Raw genomic sequence first — 23,022 nt, forward strand, 5'->3', positions numbered from 1 at the left:
GATTGCTGAGAAAGAGCACCTCAGGAGAAAGAGGAGTACCAGAAACAGTGAGAGATGTTAAAGTTGCAACACCATGTCATCTTCACTAACTCTCTTCTCCCCAGTAGAACCCATAAGTTGGGGGAATGGAAATACCAATTCATAAAGAACTATGAAAGAGATGAGATCCATGCCTCACTAATTATCTTTGAAGATACCTGCGAAGCTGATACCATGATATGAGGAAATGAGTCTTGTCTTGAAGAGTTGCTTAAGCCAAATATTGGTTCACATGTGTGCTAAGGAAAAGGAGGAAAAACTAACAGGTTAAAAATATAATTTTATTTATTTATTTATTTATTTATTTATTTATTTATTTATTTATTTGCTTATTTGCTTATTTATTTATTTATTTATTTTCAATGTATTTGATGATTATCTTGAATTTTCATTTAAGTATCAAACTTCACGTATTTAGTTCCTTCAATCTTAATAAACATAAGTTGACAAGTAATTCCAAAGGAAGAATATATAACCAATAATAACGTATGATGAAAAGTTATAAGCCTAAGAGACAATTTCACAGTCATTCCCCTGCTTTTGTCATTAGATGTTCCTTAGTGTTTAGATCTGGTCTCAGGAGGATAATGTAGCACTTGGGGAAGAAGATGCAGCCCAACAGTCCTCCACCGGAAGCCAAGATGGAGAAGACCTGCACAGCCACCATGTATTTTCCTTTAGTGCTCAGGTAGGTGGGGAGGAAGGAGACCCAGACACTGCAGAAGACCAGCATGCTGAAGGTGATCAATTTGCCTTCATTGAAAGCTCCAGGCAGGTTCCTGGCCAGGAAAGCCACCATGAAGCAAATGGCAGCCAGGAAACCCATGTAGCTGAGGACAACATAAAACATGGTGACAGAACCTTCATTGCATTGAAGGATAATCTTGTCTGACTGGGAGTGCACATCAGAGTCAGGAAAAGGAGGAGAAACTCCCAACCACATGGCAGAGATGAAAATTTGGATAGCAGAACAAGAAATGATGATGGAGTTGGCCAAGGTCTTCCCCAACCATCTTCTCACTTTATTGCCTGGTTTTGAGGCTAGGAATGCCAGCACCACTGTGATTGTTTTGGCCAACACAGATGACACAGCTACTGAGAAGACAATGCTGAACACTGTTTGTCGGAGAAGGCAGGTGGCTTTCCTTGGTCGGCCAATGAAGAACAAGGAGGATAAGAAGCAAAGCAGAAGGGAGACCAGGAGGATGTAGGAGAGGTCCCGGTTGTTGGCTTTGACAATAGGAGTTTCAAGATATTTAATGAATATGAATAAAACAAAGCCTGTGATTAGGAACAAGAGTAGAGCAAAGGAGATGAGGATGATGCTGAGATGTTCTTCATAGGACAGGAAGGTTATTCTTTTGGGGATACACTGGATTCGGTTCTCAGTTGGATACTGATCAACTGGGCACTTGGTGCATTTTGTGGTATCTGAGAAAAGAAAGGGTTGGGGAGGGGGAAGAGGGTGGGAGGGGAGGGGGTTGGGCAGTTTTTTTTGTTAAAGATAAAATGTATTGTAAAACTTTTTAATAAAAAAAAGAAAAGAAAGTAATATTTCTTTTATACTCTTTCAAATTTCAAGAAAAACTTTGGATAAGATGTGATACAGAAAGTCAGAAGGGTCTCAGTAAATAGAATATACTTACACAACAACAACAACAACAACAAAATCCCCAATCCATACAACTATAAAAAGAACAACAACAGCAGCATAAAATTAAAAGAAGATCTATCTAGTGCTGCAACCTTCCTTCTCTGAGATAATCCACCAGATTCTTATCTTGCACTAACCTTACCTTATCCCAAATGATTGGGAGAAGTAGCAAGTCTTGAAAGTTTTAAGAGGATGGGGGCCTATTCAATTTCAAGGGGGAGGAACGGCACCAGAAAAGGCAGGCTTCTGATGATCCATAAAGTGGGAATCCTTTAAAGGAACAGATCTTTTGCATGCCAATAATATCTGCTCTGGTGGGACAAGCAGATATCCCTGTTTCTGTCTCATGGAGGATTTGAAAGGTGAATTTATTTGCACCTGGAAAGAAACTGTGCTTCTGTGGAGCCTGCACAATAGGGGTTTCCTATGGAAGAACACACAGAAACTCAACACTGTGCATGCCTTTGCATTCTGGACCATTTAATAAATTCCAGGTGGTTTTCAAGTGCAATTCTGTGAGTATGGGATAAAAATATAGAAACAGAAAACTGATGGCAGAAAAAGATCTAGTGCGGTATCGAGTCTGTCCTTTGAGTTTTTTGTTTTCTTATTTAATATTTTATTTCATTTAAAAAATTACTTTTTTAATATTTTTAATTTTTAATTTTTTAATTTTTAATTAATTTAATTTAAAAAAAAATCAGATGGTGGACATATCTTTATCCCAAATTGTTTAAACTCAGTTTCTGATGATTGATCCACCAACCATGCTCAAAATACACTGCTCCAAAAATACTGAACAGAGGATAATAGTTGTCTAACATGGTTGGATCCATGGAAAACCACTTCAGAAGGGTTGCAATACTGACTATTTCAAGACAGGTTGTACAGTTTCCTTCACAAAATAAATAAATAAAAAATCATTGACTATCCTGAAATTGAGAGTGTCTCCTAACTATTAGGCCTTCTAGAAATTCCTTAAAATATGATTCTTTCAATGGTCCTGGGGATCCCCTGATCAGTATTTAACAAGAAAGAAAATTGGAAAATAAGAAAACGTGGAAAGGAAATATCTACTTGATGATTTTATGCTGAATCCTCTGTTTGGTGTTCATTGTTCCTTTAACCCAACATCTCTCCCTCTATTGTTCCTCTGAATTAGATATTGCAGCTTATAAGGATAATATGATCTTAATAAAGACTAACTAATTAAATGAATGATTGATCGATGCATCTATCAGCCTGTAATGTAAAGTTGGTTTAGGTAAACAAAACACATTGATCTAAAATCATTCCTCAAGTTACAAAGAATACAGATATTTCTAAGAAAGATAAATATGGACGGAAACATCCAAACTGGGAAATGAAAGAGAGATTTCCCATGCAATCCACAACATCCTTCTTTCTACCTCACCCTTCAAGATATTTTTCTTATAAATCCCTTTTAGGGAAGAAATTGGACACCATGAAAATTGAGAACTTAACAATCAAACTCATATGTGTCTTTAACATGCATATTGATCAAAGTTTCCCTATGGTGTCACCCACCTTCCTGAGTGGAGATGGTCCCCTCTGGACAAGGAATGCAGTCATAGCAGCAAAATGGCTCTCCTTCTCGAGCCTGCTTGACAAATCCAGGATGGCATTTTTCCACACATTTAGACTGAGGCAGAGACTAAATAGAGAAAGAAGAAACGCCAAAGAAAATATGTCAGGACTCACCATCCATGTAAGATGGAGGTAGACATGAATATTAAAGTGATCTCAGAGCTAATGACCATGAGAGACAGCTTGCTCGAAGTAGGCATCCTTTATTTCGTGAGGAACCGGACAGCTGACAGTGTGTTGGTGTAGCTCTTTTATACCCCAGCTGGCGGGCGTTTGTCCAATCCGCATAGCGTATTTTTCCCACTGCAGATGCTTGGCCCAATCAGCATCGGCTGGTTTGACAGCTTGGGGGTGTCAACGGGTTGTCGCGCCTGCCTAGTAACTGGTGGCCACTTTGACAGTTGAGAGCTGTCAAGCTGCCATGCGTGCGTATTAGCTCTCAGCAGCTTTTGACAGCTGTCAGCTGTCAAAAGCTGCCGCGTGTGCTCTGTCAGTGATTTTACCTCATAACCTTTACATATAACATAATATAACATAGTATAACATCTCAAGACATAACAAATATCACCCAAGTCATCTCTGGATTTCATGTAGGCAAAAATGAAATCTCTGACCCCTTCCAAATGGTTGCAGGAGATACAATTGCAGGAAGATACTTCATTTGGTTCCTTCCTTTTTCTTCTGAAATATCAGATTACAAGATTACAAAAAAAGGTAGCTTTCTACTTAACAAAATCTGGAGGGATGAAACTAAAAAGAGATTTAACCATTAAGTGGCAACCAGTGGGTTCCTCTTCACAGTGGAATTAACATGCATTCCTCCATTCTTCTTACATGCTTGATTATAAAACATCTACAAATACTAAATTTTAGAGTAAACTTTATTGTAAAAGATTTATTAAATTTTTGTTTCATTGGATTTTATTGGAATAGAATAAAACTGTGATGAAGAAAGAAACGTTTCACTAGTAGGATCTAGAAAAGGTTCTTCTCGAGTGCAGAAAACTTTGCAAAGCTGCTTCCCTTTGAAAGCAGTCCAAAATTATCTCCCAGTTAAGATAAAAAGGAAAATTTCTTTACAAATAAAGGCTGTCAACCTTTCAGATGAAATTTATTTGTATATATATTTGTTCAATTTATATGGCTGCCATGCTGGTGAACTAAAACTAAAACTGGCTGACTAGTTTCTAACACTGTAGTGAGGTGAGATGGAGGTGAGGTCATGAGAACGTGTCCTTCAAAAAGGGTGAATCAGGGATCTTTTGGTGCACCACATGGGTCATGAGTGTGAGTCTTACGTGTGAAAGGGATATTCAACACAAGAAATCCAACACAAGGTCCTTTCTGTTGAGAGAATACAATTAGGTGACACAATCTGACAGGGAAATACACGCTCATATTTATTATTAGTTTGATTTGTAGCCTCTCAGCGTGTCTTAAGGCAGCTAACAATCAAGATAAACAGTCACATTCAAGGGATTTTCAGAGAGCAGCAGCTATAAGCATGTTCTCAGCTGATTAAAAACATCCCAGACTATAAGCCTGCAATTTTGGGAGACGCCTGACTCCAATCAAGGAAAGATGAAGCTTATTTAATAATTGGACCAACAGGTTCTCCATCCAGTCTTGATTCCATTTCATTGGATTCAGTCCAAATCTGAACTCAGGGACTGGTCAACAGAATTGCCTTCACCTTTGATATTTGAAGGCAAAAAAAAACTGGTGAACCTGAAGCTATTAACACCAAAGTGCAGCATATGAGGCCCTGTCTCAACAGTTTTATGGTGATACTAAACTGCCAAAGGGACAATAAATGGCAATGATTTGTGTCCTAAAGAATAATCACCCCATATCTCATTTTGGATCAGCTTAAAACAGGGTTCAGCATGACAGCAACAGAAGGGAAGCCTTGGTCAACAGAACTGAAGCATGCTTATCTGTCTAAGAAAATTATAGAGGTTTTAGTCCACACATTCAATTCTCAGTGAAGATTACCCACTTTTTTGACTGGGTTTAGCCCGCTTGAAACGGCTTTGGGAAAAAGAGAAAAGACATCAATATTTTCCCCACCTTGTTGAGCAACGTTAGCTGTGACAAAGCATCTTGGTTGATTGTAATTCTTTGTCTTTCAAAACTCCCCAATCGCTTGTTGATGGGATCCTCCTTGGGAAGAACTAACCTACTAAGTATCTTCAGATCTGCTACTACATTTCCATTCTGATCCAAGTAGACTTTCAGCAGGGAAAGATTGTACAATTCCCTCTTCTCTAGAAATGGATGGAACTAGAACGAAAACATCCAGGAATTTAAAAGCAGAAATCTTGGTTTCTTGTCTCTTATCACTTTTTACATTTGAATCTTTCTTCTATGGTGGTTTAACTTGCAAATATTGTGAGTTGGGAGAAAACCATTATCTTCAAAATGAAGTACAAAGAAATATTTCTAAATCATGTAGTATCCTGATAAAATGTATATTGACAAAATGTAATTGACAAAAATTGTCAGTCATATACAACAATCTAGCAAAGGTCACCAATCAAGTAAACAAAATACACAAATAACTAGAGTAGTCATAAACCCCTTGCAAACAATAGGGTGGAGGAACGTTGTCCAAAGTGTCACGATGGGTCGGACACAACTTTGCAGCTAACAACAACAAACAATAGGGTGATAACCAAAAAGCAAGGATTTGTTAAGAAGAAAGTTGCAAGGCTAATCTTCATTCAGGTAGAGGAGATAGGAAAAGTGACCAGATGAAGTAATTCTACTTTATTGTAAGGCTATATTAACAAAATCTTGAAGTGTGAAAGTAGAAATCTTTCACCATCTCTTTTGACAGTCAAAAAAATTAGGGAGGACTTTTTCTGAGTTTCTTTCTCTGCTGGTTACGCAGCTGTGGGTTGCCCCCTCCCCACGAAACCATCTTATCTGATCCTTCCCTGTATCTCTTTCTCTGGTCTTCTGAACTCATTCACACATATTTTTAAACTTCCTTAACAGATTGTGTGAATGCTGGTGGTATAACTTGTTTTTAGCAAAGGATTAACAAAATGCTTCATAATGTGATGAATGGGGATCTAGTTAATTGAGTGCTGGATGGTATGAGATAATTAAGTGGATACAACTGTGTCAAAAATTGTACTCAAATAAATATTAATATTACTGAAAAATTGGGGAGTTACAAAAAACAATTAGACCTTGGTCATTGTTTCTTCTATATTTTCATCAATAAAGGAAGTAAATAAATTATGGTTTTGTGATGCAAAAATTACAATAACACTTGGAGAAACTTATTTTGGTCTCCTTTCAAAATTCCCAGCTTCCGCTCAGATCCCTGTAGATCCCTGTCAGGATGCTGCCACCCTGATGGGAGGGGAGGGGGGAGCTCTCCTGTGATGTGTTTAGCTTTGCTTTGTTGACTCGGTTCTGCTGCCCGAGGTCATCTGCCTCACCTCACCAAGGAAGAGATGCCTGGGAACATCTTACCCCAGTTTCCCTCTGGAGTTCTCACAACCTCCGGTCATCTCCGGAGCTCTGGAGCGGGTCGTGGGATTGCCAATTCCCACGACGATAGGGAATGGCAGCAGGTGTAAGATCAGAGGGCCGTATCGACCTCCGGGAGGGCTTCTCCGCTATTTACAAGCGGTGAGGCGCTCCGACCCTCTGTCTTCGACCCAAGGTTCTGGGAGCGGGGATGTGCAGCCACCTGAACTCCGGCTGGTGTACCTGAATGCCAGGTCCGTTGCTAACAAGGCTCCTCTCATCCGGGATCTGGTCGAGGGTGAGCATGCGGACCTGGCCTGCATCACGGAAACCTGGTTGGGCCCAGAGGGCGGTATCCCCCTGGTTGATCTTTGCGCACCAGGCTTCCGGGTGCTACACTGGCCTTGGACTCAGGGTAGGGGTGGGGGAGTGGCTGTGGTTATGAGGGAGACCTTATGTCCGCAGGAGGCCACCGTTCCTCAGATAATCGGGTGTGAATCTCTCTTATTGAGGTTTGGTCCTAGGGCGCAGTTGGGCTTGCTGCTGGCGTACCTTTCGCCTAGTCGCGCAGCAGCAGCCCTGCCTGAGCTTCTCGATATCCTCTCAGGGCTGGTGATTGAGTTTCCCAAACTTATGGTTTTGGGAGACTTCAATCTACCATCCCTGGGAGGAGTATCTGAGTTAGCTCGGGAGTTCATGGCTTCCATGACGGCCATGGACCTGACGCAGGTAATTCATGGACCGACTCATGAGGGAGGCCACACCCTTGACTTGGTTTTCTTATCTGGTCGGTGGTTAGATGATCTTGGTGGGGGCTCCCCAATTGTTATGCCCCTGTCATGGACCGATCATCATCTCCTGCGGCTGGTCTTCCGTTTTGCCACTCCCCACCGTGGGGTTGTTGAGCCAACTAGATGGTTCCGCCCCAGGCGCTTAATGGACCCTGAGAGGTTCCAGGCAGCACTGGGGTCCCCACCTGCCTCCTCAGCTCACAGCTCGGCAGATGCCTTAGTGGAAGCCTGGGAAAGGACGGCCACGGAGGCACTTGACCGAGTTGTACACTTGCGGCCCCTGACCCGGCGCAGATCCCAATGGGCTCCATGGTTCTCCGCGGAGCTCTGGGAGATGAAGCGTCGGAGACAGGGCCTAGAGAGCGTTTGGAGGTCCAGCCGATCTGAATCCGACCGATTGCGACTAAGAACCCATATTAGGTCTTATCTCGCAGCGATGAGGGTAGCGAGGTCTAACTACTTCGCTGCCCTCATCGCGTCCGCAGATAATCGCCCGGCCGCCCTGTTTAGGGTGACCCGCTCCCTCCTTAATCAGGAGGTGAGTGAGGAACCCTTGCAGGGGTGTGCCGAGGAATTTAGTCAACATCTGTCGGACAAAATCGCTCAGATTCGGACCGGTTTGGACTCCGACTGGGCAGTATCGGACGATCAGGACACGAGCGGTCTTGTCAATGTCACCTGGGAGGAGTTCGATCCTGTAACTCCAGAGGAAGTAGACAGGATCATGGGGAGGCTGAGCTCCACCACATGTTTATTGGACCCGTGCCCTTCCTGGCTGGTTTATGCAGCCCGGGAGGGGACACGAGGCTGGTTCCAGGCGGTTATATCTGCCTCTCTGAGTGAGGGTAGTTTTCCCGCCGCCTTGAAAGAGGCGGTGGTAAGACCTCTCCTCAAGAAGCCTGCCTTGGACCCGGCTGTTTTGGATAACTTTCGTCCGGTCTCCAACTTTCGCTTTCTTGCAAAGGTTGTTGAGAGTGTGGTGGCGCATCAGCTCCCTCTGGTCCTGGATGAAGCGGATTATCTAGACCCGTACCAATCGGGCTTCAGGCCCGGGTACAGCACGGAGACGGCATTGGTCGCGCTGGTGAATGATCTCTGGAGGGCTCGGAACAGGGGATATTCCTCTGTTCTAGTCCTATTAGACCTCTCAGCGGCTTTCGATAGCATCGACCATGGTATCCTGCTGCGGCGTCTCAGGGGATTGGGAGTGGGAGGCACGGTTCTTCAGTGGTTCTCCTCCTATCTCCTGGGACGCTCGCAGTCGGTGTTGGCAGGGGGGCAGAGGTCGACCGCGAGGCCTCTCGCTTGTGGAGTTCCTCAGGGGTCGGTCCTCTTGCCTCTCCTGTTCAACATCTACATGAAACTGCTGGGTGAGATCATTCGTGGTTTTGGAGTTGGGTATCATCAGTATGCTGATGATACCCAACTTTTCATTTCGACCCCAAACCACCCCAGTGATGCCCTCGACGTGATGTCCCGGTGCCTGGAGGCGGTCCGGGTCTGGATGGGGAGGAACAGGCTTCGACTCAACCCTGACAAGACTGAGTGGCTGTGCGTACCGGCATCTCGGGATATTCAGGATATCCCACCCCTCATTATGGGGGGTGAGTCATTACCTCCTGTAGATAGGGCTCGCAACTTGGGAGTCCTCCTAGATTCACAACTCTCCTTAGAAGACCATATTGTAGCTGTGACTAGGGGGGCCTTCGCCCAGGTTCGCCTGGTGCGCCAGTTGCGGCCCTATCTAGACCGGGATGCCTTACGTACGGTCACTCATGCGCTCGTGACCTCTCGTCTTGATTACTGCAACGCTCTCTACATGGGGCTACCCTTGAAGACCACTCGGAGGCTCCAACTGGTACAGAATGCAGCCGCGAGAGTTGTACTGGGAGTTTCCCGATACTCCCATGTCACACCTTTGCTCCGCGAGCTGCATTGGTTGCCAGTTGTCTTCCGGGTGAGGTTCAAGGTGTTGGTAATGACCTACAAAGCCCTACATGGCATGGGTCCGGAATACCTTGGGGAGCACCTGCAGCCGGCGTCAACTTCCCTCCGCCCAGTACGCTCCCACAGAGAGGGCCTCCTCAGGGTGCCACCAGTCAAAGAATGCCGACTGGTGGCCCCCAGGGGGAGAGCGTTCTCTGTGGGTGCACCGGATTTATGGAACCATCTTCCGGTTGAGCTCCGGATGGCGCCCGATCTCCGCTCCTTCCGGCGCGATCTTAAAACCCATCTCTTTAAACAAGCTGGCCTGGCCTGATGGGACGGGGTGGGATTTTTATAAATGACTTTAATTTTAAATTTGTATTAATTTTATGGGCATTGTTTAATCATGTTTTAATAATTTTAATTTTTGTATCTAGTTTTTATGTATTGCCCTGTTCACCGCCCTGAGTCCCCTGGGAGAAGGGCGGTATATAAATTAAATTAATAAATAAAATAATAAATAAATAATAACCTCTTTGCACCTCTGGATTGGCTCCTATGGACTGGGCAGTCGGGAGGGGTTTTGAACAATGGGGTTTAGCATAACAATTTCACCTGGGAAATTCAGATTCTGCCTGCCTTCTCTTGCTGTCACTGACTCTCAATAAATGTTCCTTTTGATATGATGTCAGTTTCAAGAGTTCTGTTTTCTTGAGAGATTCAGCCTTACAGCTTTCAGGAAATAAAAAATATGATTTTGTGTTAGAGAGAGGTGCATGAGTAAAATTCAATAGGAAACTAACTGTTTAGCATCCAGAACATGATACATGATTGTATGAATGTAATGAATGGCAGCTATAATCTGTATCAATATTTCATTTGTAGTTTTTCTCACATTAATCTATGTGTAGAATGCTTAACTGATTATAATAAAATAGTGGTAATATTTTAATGTTATGTGAATGAGTTGGGCCAGTCTTTTTTTGAGTACATTTTTCTGTGTTTTTGTGAGGTGCAGCCCATCCTGTGTCAAGAGTCCCTCATGTAGAAAATGCAGTCCATAATCTAGGAAACCAAAGTTTTCTTGGTGACACCTTTAGCCACTGGTTTATTTCTAAAATTCTGTTTTTCTCTCAATGGGTGTTGGCCTTTTGTTGAGAGCACTGACAAGAACACTACTTGTACTCCTAGCTTCTTGACTTTGTTGCCTAGTTGTTTGTAGTCTTTCACTGTTGCACTCAGGTTGTTTGTAGTGTCGTTCGTTCCAATGTGGAGGAGGGGGAGGAGGTAGTAATCTGTGGGCCTAATTATTTTGGTTAGGTTCTTAGCCACATCTTTGTTTTTTGCTCCAGGGAGACAGCATACCTCTCTGGATTGTGTATTTGGTCTGCAAATGGATGATTCTGTTCCTTTGATGATAGAATCTCCGATTACCAACACACTTTTTTTCTTTTTCTGGGTGGTGGTGCCTGCAGTCTGGGGTGCTTTTCTGTTTGTCTCAGGTGTGTTTTTGATGTGGCTTTTTAAGGGATATTTGAGGTGACTTTTTTAGGATTATTTGAAGTTTTTTTTTCTTTGCTAGGTGTCTGCATGTCTTCTTTGAGGTTATCAGTCTGTGTGTTTTTTTTCCTAAGGGGAGAAATCGATTGCTTAGTTTAAATGGGGTTGCTTCTGGTTGGGTAGGATTGGGCAGAAGGGGTTTGTTTGTTGCATGTTGTTTCTTTCTTTGAGTGTTGTGTTTCCTTCTCTGTGTGACATACCTCCTTTTGTCTTCCTCCAAGAGTTTATCAGTAGGGTCAAATCCTCTGGGAGTTACTTGTTCATTATTTGGTTAGGTTTGGTTGGGGATTTTTTTCGTGCATTGGGGTTTGGCTAGAGTTGCTTCTAAGTTCCTAACCTTTTCCTGTAGTGGTTCACATAATTTGCATCTTATGCATGTGTAGTTTGGGTGTTTTGGGGCATCAGTGCAGACATGGAACATGTATTCCATATCACAATAGTTTCAGTCACCTGTACCATGAATTCTGTCAGAATCCATTTATATCATATTCATAAATGGAATGTTTCAAACATTATCCCATGGATTCTGCCATCTCCCGAAGAGAAGAGGATAGATGTGTATTGAACCGGCAATAGGCATTTCAAAGGAAAGGAGAAGCCTTTTGAACTGGGGAAACAAAAGGGGGGGCTAGCATCTGGCTTTTGTCACGGAAGAGAGCAATAAACATGAAGGGTCCTAACTTCCTTTTTCCCACGAGATGGATGATAAGAGAGGAAGGATGGGGGACTGACCAAATGGGGATTAAGGGGGGTTAAACCGGGAACTCTTTATAAGGGTTTACTTCGTGGAAATATTAAGTCCTGTCTCACCTCCTACAACCAAGCATGTCATAGTAAAGATTCCTTTTGGACTAAGATTTGGCTCCAAGAGTTTTGTCTTCCTAAGACGTGGTTTGGGGTGGGTCCTGACAAATTCGTTGTTTCGTAGTCCCTGTTTTTGGTTGGTGGTTGTGCTTTGCTGTTAGCTTTGTTTCTAGCTTGTCTGTTCTGGGTAACTATGGCTCTTTTGCTGTCCTTTTTCCTGCCTTTTTGTGCTATCTTGTTATTTATTTAACATTCTTACTATTGTGTTAGTTTTATTTATCCTTCTCCTTCCCTCTATTTTTAAAAAGGTTTTTGAGCTCCAATTCCTTTTTATTCTTTACTGGGGGTCTTCCCTCCCTTCCTATTGGGACCTCAAACTTAATTGTTGGCTTCACTTCTGTTGCTCGCTGCTCTGGCCTCCTGTGGTTTTCTCCCTTCTGTCTTTGGTGCTGGTCTCTGATCAGCTTTCCAGTCACCTTAGTTGCTCTGCCTGCTCTGCTCCTCTCAGACGGCCACTCAGCTAGAAATAATAATAATAATAATAATAATAATAATAATAATAATAATAATAATAATAATAATAATAATAATAATAATAATAATAATAATAATAATTTGGAAGGGACCTTGGAGGTCATCTAGTCCAACCCCCTGCTAAGGCAGGAAACCCTATACCATTTCAGGCAAATGGCTGTCCAGTCTCTTCTTAAAAACCTCCAGTGTTGGAGCATTCACCACCTCTGGAGGCAGGTTGTTCCACTGGTTAATTGTTCTAACTGTCAGGAAGTTTCTCCTTAGTTCTAGGTTGCTTCTCTCCTTGACTAGTTTCCATCCGTTGCTTCTTGTCCTGCTTTCAGGTGCTTTGGAGAATAGCTTGACTGCCTCTTCTTTGGGGCAGCCCCTGAGATATTGTTGCACTGCTATCATGTCACCCCTCACCCTTCCCTTCCTTAAACTCTCAGAGAGATTCCTGGCTCTTGAAGTCTCTGTGTTGTAAAAGTTAGTATCTTAAACCACCAAGCCCTGAGAGTACAAGAGATCCTGAAAAGTAAATTAATTTGATGGATCCTTGTTGGGACCCCATACCTTCCACGGTTGCAGCCTTGGAGCTCCCAACCTCTCTTCACCCTTCTTCCTTCTCCTCTGGGGTTTGGATGCAGCACTCAAGGCGTGGGCCAGAATCTTAATGAGACTGTAACTAATGGCTGGATTTGTGACCTGCATCCTATTCTTTTTCTTTTGGGTCTCCAGTGGTGCTTTCTGGGTGCATCTTCTCCGGCCTTTGACAGAAAAGGTGTGTTTTGAAACAGAACAGTGAAAATATTCAGCTTGAAATTCAGGTTCCACAAAGAAATCTCTTTTAAAGTCATTATCATTTTCCCAACTCTTTTTCAACTGAAAGGGAAAGGTCCAAATACTATGGACGTGCTTGAGACGCCAATCCTTTTTAACTGAAAATACTCCAACCAGTGTCATGATCCAGACTTTCCCTTCAGTGGGTGCTGGCAAACCTTCAAGCACTGAATGGAAGGGAAGAATTCTGTCCCAAAGGGAATCAAATTCTATGAAGTGAGCAAAGACGTTGACTTGTCTCCACTTAGACAGGGCATCCCTGAGGAATGGGGTATGTCCAGTCTTTGAGAATAGTTGTGATATAACAACACAAATTCTATTCTTGACAAGCATAGGAGTAAAAATTCTCATGAAATTCTCTCCCTTCTCTGTGTCTGGAGCAAAGAGGCCAATCAGGGTCCATCCAAAATGAAGGAGAATTTGGACAATTGCTGGGTACTGGATCCCTTCTTTGGGGAGCATCGGATGGAAAAAAGGGAATTGACTTTTATCACTCAGAGCCTCTGAAACAATTCTCTGACTGATCTGAAAAAACAATAAAGAATTCTGTGTTATATTTGGGGTCCTACCAAGTCCCAAATTTTAGCTTTAAATAAATCCAACTTTTTTCTCATGCACATATTAGAACATTTCCTGTTGATTAGTCATTAGGTCATATCAAGATACAGAATATAAAACACAGAACATTAACAAGACTGCATGTAAAAACAGAATTTAGAAAAATAAGGACAATAGAATAAGCATAAAGAATGAAAATAGTAGTATTTCTTTATAACCCCAGAATAATTTCCTTCTGAAAAGGGCTTTATTATATATAATTTTTGAATTCTTAGCACAGAGAAAATACATTTTTTTAAAATATTAGGATTCCAATAGATTGCTTCTCTAAAGTGCAATCCAAGATATTGATCTCCATCTTTCTTAAATAACTGACATTCAAAATAATAGATGTATTACATCTTCTCTTTCTGGAGCTCCACAAATACAAGTATATCCATTGTAAGGAGTTTGGAAGATTTAACTCAGTACTTGGAAGGTACATACTGTAAGTAGCAGCTGATGCCTTATTTCTCTCTCTCCCTCCCTTTCTTTCTCTCCTTCTCTGTCTCCCCCTCCCTCTTTCTCTCTCTCCCTCCCTCTCTCTCCCTCTCTATTTCTCTCTCTCTCCTCTCTCTTCCTCTCTCTCTATTTTTCTCTCTTTCTCTCCCTCTATCTCTCCCTTCCTCTCTCCCATTGTCCCTTACTTCTTTCCTTTCTTCCCTCCCTCTTTGTCCCTTCCTCCTGAGCCACCGCCGGGAGGCAAGCGGAATGCCGGGAGCCCTCCGGAGTGGTCAAGCTCAGTTCCAGGCTAGCTGCCTTTCCCCCTTCTCCTCACTGGCTGAGGTGAGGTTCTGCCAGCCCCCACCCCTGCCCTGATGCCCTCACCGACCCCAAGAGTTTTTTTACTAACCTGTTTTCAGCTGCATTCCATTTCTCAGCTTCTCTGCCTTTGCCACATGTTTGTGGGGCTATAGGTAAAAAGAAAAAAAGTCCCATGAGACTTTCTAACTTCTAGCAAGATCTCGCAAGAAGGTAAAAAGTCTCATGGAACTTTTTTTGTCCCACAAACACACGGCTGAGAAGCGAATTTTTTACCTTTTTTTTACAGTGCTGTTCAACTGGTCCTATGCATATTTATTTATTTATTTATTTATTTATTTATTTATTTATTTATTTATTTATTTATTTATTTATTTATTTATTTAATTAAATTTCTATACTGCCCTATTCCCGAAGGACTCAGGGCGGTTTACAGGGCAGCATAAAATACAATATAAAAATAATATAGAATTAAAATACATTAAATTAATTAAGCCCAATTAAAACAACATTTAAAAAAGCTAAAACCCCTTCAGTCCAGGCCTGATAGATCGAAAAACCAGGTTTTCAGTTCCTGGCGAAATGAACACAGATCGGGGGGGTGGTCCTGAGTTCCATGGGTAAATCATTCCAGAGGGCAGGCGCGCCCACAGAGAATGCTCTTCCCCTAGGAATAACCCGCCGGCATTCCTTGACCGGCGGTACCCTAAGAAGGCCCTCCCTGTGGGAGCGCACGGGACGAAGGGAGCTTGATGCCGGCAGCAGGTGTTCCCTCAGATAACCTGGACCCAAGCCATTAAGGGCTTTATAGGTCATCACCAGCACCAGACAGGTGCTCGTGTACCGCTAGTGGTACATGTACCACCAGTTGAAAAGCCCTGCTCTAATGGGAAAAAAAGGGAGATGACAGTTCCTAATATAAAATCAAGAATGTTTTAAATGAAATTTGTTTGTTCTAATAGTGTTATTATTATTATTGTTGTTGTTGTTGTTATTGTTATTTTCCATACCATTAATTTTATTAAAGATAATTATATGCCCCAATCTTGAAAGAGCCTTGGTGGAGCAGTGGGCTAATGCCTCCCTAAGTAACACCAGCTGCCTGCAATTAGTGCAGGTTCGCATCCCACCAAGCTCAAGGTTGACTCAGCCTTCCATCCTTCCAAGGTAGGTAAAATGAAGACCCAGATTGTTGGGGGCTATAAGCTGACTTTGTAAAAATGCCGCTGGGGGGGGGAAAGCCCTAATAAGCAGGCATATACATAGAATGAAGGCTATTGCTAAGCACATTGATTTGTGCTTTAGATTGTAAGCCGCCCTGAGTCTTCAGAGAAGGGCGGGATATAAATGGGATTTAAAAAAATCTTATAAATTGTATAAATTCCCAATTCTGCTTAGAGGGCAGCAGCTGAAGTCCTTTTATCCACCCTTAAGATACTTCTCAGATGATGTGGTTGGATTTGTTCTAGTAGAGATATAAATTAAATCCAAAGGTTCAGCTCAATGTAAGTGCATAATGGTAACGCTGGTATTTTGTATTTAATAATTCAGTCTAAGGAAGCCACATAATGATGATTTCTTTAAAAAATTAGCAGTGCATTCACTTGTGCCTTATAAATGAGCTCCTTTGATGTTGAGGGAGCCCAGATCCAGTCACAGAGAAAAGTTCCCCCAGGTAAGGAAAGGTGTGAACTTGCTCTGTTGCTTCCTCATCGATTAGCCTTATATGGAAATGCTGTCATTTTCCAAAGACCATCACTTTTGACTTTCACTTATCATAATCAGTTAATTATTATGACAATAGGAGCCAAGTCCTCTTAACAGCATATGCAACCCAAATGTCATATTGGCACCATCTTTGTCTTACTTTTTGCTACATATCAATCCTACTTCTCATGGCTCCATTGAGCCCCAAATGGGATGGAAGGGACCATGGAGGTTTACTAGTCCAACCCCCTTCCCATAGCAAGAGACCCTATACCAATCCAGACAAAATGAATGTCCAGCCTCTTTTTGAAAATCTCCATTAATGGAGCACCCACAATTTCATGGGGCAAGCCGTTCCACTGATTAATTGTTCTCACTGTCAGTGCTTGTACAAAGGGCTTTGAGCAGGGTCAACATCCTGAGATCCATTTGAAGGGCAGTCAATTTCTTCCATAATATTTCCTTGTTTACTCTATCAAATTCTGTAAAGGCAGCAAACCATTATTTCATCTGACTGATATTTTTATAGTTAGATGGTTCAAGACAAAAGAACTGTCAATAGTGGATCACATCTGCCTAAAGAAGTGTGCAGCCAAAGCTTCTAAGCAATTGGGATGATGTCATGAAAAAACAGGTCTCTTTTGATCTTCCCGACTGTATATCCCAATCCTTATTTAGAACACTTACAAATCCCATGGTTAAAAATTATTTGCAGCATAACCAGTTTCTAAACACCCTGATCTTGAGGAATATTTCATCATCCAAGCTGATGGTAGTGATGTTGCGGTGGACACAGTCCTCCTACAAAAAAAGTTAGGGGGGGGATCTGCAGCCCTGCCCCTACACTTCACGAAAGCTTTCAGAAACAGAGGGGATGGGCTGTTTCAGAGAAAGAGGCTTTTGTGGTGAGATGGGTGTTATTAACTTGGCGCCATTTTTTGGAAGGGAGTACAGTGCCTTTCGAAGTATAGACTACATTTCACGAAAGCTTTCAGAAACAGAGGAGATGGCCTGTTTCGGAGAAAGAGACTTTTGCAGTGAAATGGGTGTTATTAACTTGGCGCCATTTTTTGGAAGGGAGTACAGTGCCTTTCGAAGTATAGACTACATTTCACGAAAGCTTTGAGAAACAGAGGAGATGGCCTGTTTCGGAGAAAGAGACTTTTGCAGTGAAATGGGTGTTATTAACTTGGCGCCATTTTTTGGAAGGGAGTAAAGTGCCTTTCGAAGTATAGAGTGATCATTATTATTATTCAAAATAATCTTGAATTCCATAGAGAAGACAGGGTTTTATCTGTCACTTACACACCAACACTCCACTCACTTTACAGAAAGGGAAGGACAAACACAAACCTGTGGTACTTTGTAGGTGCCTGCTAATGTTGACATCTGGATAGAGCTGTCTCTGCTAGCTCCATCAACAAGAGCCAAAAGCATGTCCTTCCTTCCACAGCTGTAGTTGGGAACATTGGCTTCTCCAGTAGAGAGCATGTCCAGCAAGGCATGTGAAATGCCGAGAGTTTTATAATAGTTGTCATGTATATTGTAGCCAAGTGCGAGATTGTGCATGAGCTGGGGATTCTTCTTCACCAGTTCAATATTGCAAACCATGGGTAGTATCTTTCTATAGGATAAACTAGTGTAAAACAATGTTCATGTTAATATTAGCATCATCAACAGCAACAACAATAACTATACACTTTTTCCATTTAACATCTTTTTTTCTTTAAAAAACCACCTCCTTTAAAAATCAAACATTGCATATGAATCAGTAATAAAAATACAGAAATGATTGGGTAGAGGAAATTAGAAGCATTTCAAGCAATACTTTCAACCAAAGTCAGTATTCCAGTCATGAATTTAGGACTAAACTGAGAGAGGAAAATAATGTGGACTTCTTTCAAGTTTCATTTGCCTCATGTTTCTACTCTCAGAAAATAAGACAAAAGAGTCTGTGTTAATCAAAAGGATTCAAAAAATTTGTCAGATCCTGCAATATAAGAGCAAGTAAAAAAAAGAAAAAAAGAAGAGTGTTAGAACTACAAATGGATGGAATGAAACTCCATTACATGACTTACAACTGAATCTGACTAGAAGGAGCCATGTTGAAAGGTAATGTTGCAGGTGTAATTCCTGAGAGAGAGATGACTATACCAATGAGAAGATCTCCTGGCCTATAATAGCTCCATGTCTTTTCTCCATCCTGGTGGTCCAAATTCAGTGGGCATTTCATTCCCAGCTTCCCAGAGAGTGGCTGGGGCACCAGCAGAAGCAGAAGCAGAAGCAGAAGCAGGAGGTCCATAATTCATGGGGCGGAATCAATCTCCTTCCTCTTTGTAAAAAAGAATTAGAATTCAAAGCGCTCTGACAGGGTGGAATATCCAGTGGCTTTCCTGATTCCAACACAGTAACCAAGTTTCATCTGAAAGAGAGAGAAAATATATTAAAGAGCTCAGCTCCTGTCTGTTCTGTAATGTGAGACACAAAAAGCATAACCTGTGATATTTATCCTTTTCTGATGCAAGATCCCTTCCATGTTGCTTCAGTCTCATGTTGACATCAAAGGCAGTCACTGGAGACACAGGAGAAGAGGTCTCAGAGACAGGGATGGTGATGATTGCAGTGAGAGGGAGGTTCTTCTCTTGGGAACCTGAACTTCCATGTAAGGAGGGGTAGCTGGAGAAAAGCACGTTAGAGAAAAGTCACAGATACACCCCTTGGGGCAGTGTTCTGTATTGGTCTTAGTCGTTCCTGTTAGGACAAGTCCAGAAAGTCATGGTGGATGGAGATAGTTCATCAGCCAGGAAAGTGACTTCTGCTGTCCTTGAATGGGGTCTCTTGCCTCCAGAGGCTGCTAGGAAAGGTCACCCAGAGTTATGTAGTTTGGTGCCATTCTAGATTGGTGACACTTAACTTTACTGCTGCCTGTGTTTTATCTCCATGGAAGCACTCAGTATCCTTGAACCCAGCCTAAAGTTAAGAGTTGGTACAGAGAGAGAAAATTGTAGAGTGGGTAGAAGTTTTAGTCTCTTTGACACTTTCTGTGTTGTGTTTCCATACCTATACAATGAGAGCCATTAAATTTTGAAGTTTCTTGGTTTAAATAAAACAATTGTGTTGTTAGGTCTGCAATTAGGATGGTGGCAGCACCCACAGTGTGGTGGATGGTGTGACCTGATTTCTTGTCACAACCACCTGGAAGTTGGTTTAGGGGGACCTGGTGGCTGTTCCTCTGGTTGTGTAGATGCACTTGGTGTTTTGTGACTCCGGTGACATTCCCATCTCTGAGCCTTTGTTTGTCCTCCCGAGAAGACCTCCAACTGCTTATAGTTTGGAGTCCCTGTGTTCTGGTTTATCTTGGTCGATTGTTGATAGATTATGACCAATATCCCAGGTCCATCATTTGAAAGTTTTCCCGCTGTATTGTCCTCAGCTTCTGCTCCCATTGCCTGGCTACCAGATCTTTGGTGGCTCCTGGTACCAGCTGTTCTTTCTGAATGCCAAGTGGATGTTTAACATGGCTTTTCTTGTCCATGATGTTACCTGCCATGTTTCCCTGAAGCTTATTTGTGCCCAGAGTTGAGGAAAGCTCTCCTCAGTTGGAAATGTGGCCACCTACTTTGTGGTTTTGCCTCAGGTGATAACCCAGGGAAGTGGAGGAGGGTTGGCTGTGGTCATCCATGGTTTATTATAGGCTCTAAACAGGTTGCATCTAAAGATGTTAGGGAAGGGAACTTTCAGCCTCTCCTTCAAAGGCAAAGCACTTCCTGGAAACCTTGCTGAGGTCTCTGGCTCAGCTCCACCTGGGGCCTTTCCGACCACCTTCACCCAGTCGGCTGAGGCCGTGGGCCTTGCTGAGCCTGGCTCTGTTCTTGCAAGCCCAGCCAGGTGGACTCCAAGTCACTAAAATTGGGAAGAATTTTGCAGCTGGTTGTGCTGCAGAAAGGGGACAAGAATCTATAGGGAATCCCATTCATAAGGAAAGGTCTCAAATAATGTTTGGCTCAAGACAACAAGTGTTAAACTGACACTCACAGAGCTACCACAAATTGTGTAGTAGAATCATAATTGCTAACCACCCTGGCTGGGGTACCTAATGGTGCCCCTCTTGCTATTCTGTAGGACCCCCAATGGCTCCAGCTTCCAACCAGGGTTGAGAGTTGTTACTAAACTACATCTGCAAGGCCCCAAGGCCCCCAATCCTTCTATAGGATGAAGGGATTGGACAGCCATTTGTCTGAAGGGACATAGGGTCTCCTGCTTGAGCAGGGGGTTATACTAGAAGACCTCCAAGGCCCCTTCCACCTCTGTTATTCTGTTATTCTCTCTAGAGTGGCTGGGGAGACATTTTCATTTCACAAAAGGAAAGCTTTCACATTTGTTCAAAAATGTATTGTAAAATATAAGTGCTTTCAACCAATACCAAAATTAATCTTAATACAAACTCTTTTCTATTTCAGCTGTGAATGCTCCAACACTGGAAGTTTTTAAGAAGAGACTGGACAGCCATTTGTCTGAAATGAGCATGGGCTGGACTAGATGACCTCCAAGGTCCCTTCCAACTCTAGTCATTGTGTCATTCAGGGGTACCCCAACCTTGGGTCTGGCTCAATGGCTGAGCAGATGGCTCCATCACCTGGCTGAAGACACCACGACCTTGATAAAATCCTTGGAAGAGTTTCTAGAAAGGTTATAATTGGTAAGGGTGAAGGAGGATGAAATTATGATATCTTTCGATGTAACATCCTTATTCACCTCCATCCCTCAAGATCTGGCCATTTCTGTGATAAGGGCCCTATTACAGAATGGGGAGCCTCGGCGTCCAACTTGCCCAGCATGGAAGACTTCATCCAACTGCTCAATCTTTGCCTCAAAACCTATTTCATATTTCACGGCACCATGTATGAACAAATAAAGGGTACACCTATGGGATCCTCTATTTCAGAGGTCATTGCTGAAGCCATTCTGCAAGAACTAGAACGCAAAGCAATGGTCGACTACCGACCAAACTTTTGGGCCAGATATGTCGATGACACATTTGCTGTGGAGAAATTGAACTCAGTTTATTTGGACATTCAATTCACAGCGGAAGAGGAAACCAAAAACACCTTGCCAACCCAATGGCACCCTTTGTACTGCTGTTTATCATAAGGCCATGCACGGATTGGATTCTGCATAATTAAGTGGACAATCACTTCAATAGGAGCCAGCCGTGTGCTGCAGCTGCCAAAAAAGCCAACACAGTGCTAGGCTGCATTAACAGAGGGATAGAATCAAGATCACGTGAAGTACTAATACCACTTTACAAGGCCTTGATAAGGCCACACCTGGAATACTGCATCCAGTTTTGGTCACCACAATGTAAAAAAGGTGTCGAGACTCTAGAAAGAGTACAGAGAAGAGCAACAAAGATGATTGGGGGACTGGAGGCTAAAACATATAGGGAACGGTTGCTGGAATTGAGTATGTGTAGTTTAACGAAGAGAAGGGAGAGGGGTGACATGATAGCAGTGTTCCAATATCTCAGGGGCTACCACAAAGAAGAGAGAGTCAAGCTATTCTCCAAAGCGCCCAAAGGCAGGACAAGAAGCAACGGATGGAAACTAGTCAAGGAGAGAAGCAACCTAGAACTAAGGAGAAACTTCCTGACAGTTACAACAATTAACCAGTGGAACAACCTGCCTCCAGAGGTGGTGAATGCTCCAACACTGGAGGTTTTTAAAAAGAGACTGGACAGCCATTTGCCTGAAATGGTATAAGGTTTCCTGCCTGAGCAGGGGGTTGGACTAGATGACCTCCAAGGTCCCTTCCAACTACTACTACTTCTTCTTCTTCTTCTTCTTCTTCTTCTTCTTCTTCTTCTTCTTCTTCTTCTTCTTCTTCTTCTTATTATTATTATTATTATTATTATTATTATTATTATTATTATTATTATTATTATTATTATTATTATAGTAATCACCCCATTGCACATAAGATCAGTTGTATTCAAACGTTATTTAATGGGTTGAATACCCATTGAAGCACAATGGCAGCGAAAATTAAAAAAACAGGCATATCCCCAATGGATATGCCGACAGAAGGGGTATTCAGCAAGCTTTGTCCGATGCTGTTGCCAACATCAGGAACCATGATTGATCCATGACAGACCAACAACCAGTGCTTGGGTCACGCTTCCCTACATCAATGGTGTATCTGAAGTAACTGCACGGATACTTGCAACCCATGATATTAATGTGGCACACAGGCCCAGCCAGAATAATGTGCCCAGAGGAACCACTATCTAAAAGCAACATGTCATCCATAATTTATAGAATCAATTGCAACGATTGTCTTTGCAATTACATTGGGGAAATGGCAAAATGCCTTTGTACTAGAAGTGCATGAGCATGAACTAGCGGTTAAAAAAAAAGGCATGCACAGCATTCTCAAGTATGGGTGCATTTGAGAAGGATCATACATTTAATTTTACTGGGGGTGACGTCATTGCCCAGGATTCCACAAAAGGTGGCCGGTTATTAAAAAAAGCATGGCTTTCCAGTCAATAATCCATCAATCAACACATGGAACTGCTTCCAGCATATCAAGTATTGAGAAGACATTAACAGCTGTGTAGAGAATTGGAACATGCAAATCTTGTACCACCTCCATGCTGGGCGAACAAAAATATAAAAGATAATAATTCTGAATATCCCAGGATGCCGGTATGCACAGCCACTCAGTCTTGTCGGGGTTGAG

The 23,022-nt window shown here is 42.5% G+C and overlaps 1 protein-coding gene across 1 annotated transcript; it reads right to left on the reverse strand.

Moving 5' to 3' along the window:
- LOC308663078 (vomeronasal type-2 receptor 26-like) lies at positions 1 to 21,045 on the reverse strand (the record flags this gene model as incomplete). Its single annotated transcript, XM_081319223.1, has 6 exons — positions 1 to 1,470; positions 3,242 to 3,368; positions 5,372 to 5,584; positions 18,858 to 18,960; positions 20,113 to 20,220; positions 20,921 to 21,045. The coding sequence occupies 6 exons, from the start codon at positions 21,043 to 21,045 to the stop codon at positions 566 to 568; spliced, it is 1,581 nt and encodes a 526-aa protein (XP_081175349.1). The 3' UTR covers positions 1 to 565.
- Positions 21,046 to 23,022: the final 1,977 nt, after the last annotated feature.

This window comes from Vipera berus, assembly GCF_964194415.1.
Source record: "Vipera berus genome assembly, chromosome: 2".
Taxonomy (NCBI): Eukaryota; Metazoa; Chordata; class Lepidosauria; order Squamata; family Viperidae; genus Vipera; species Vipera berus.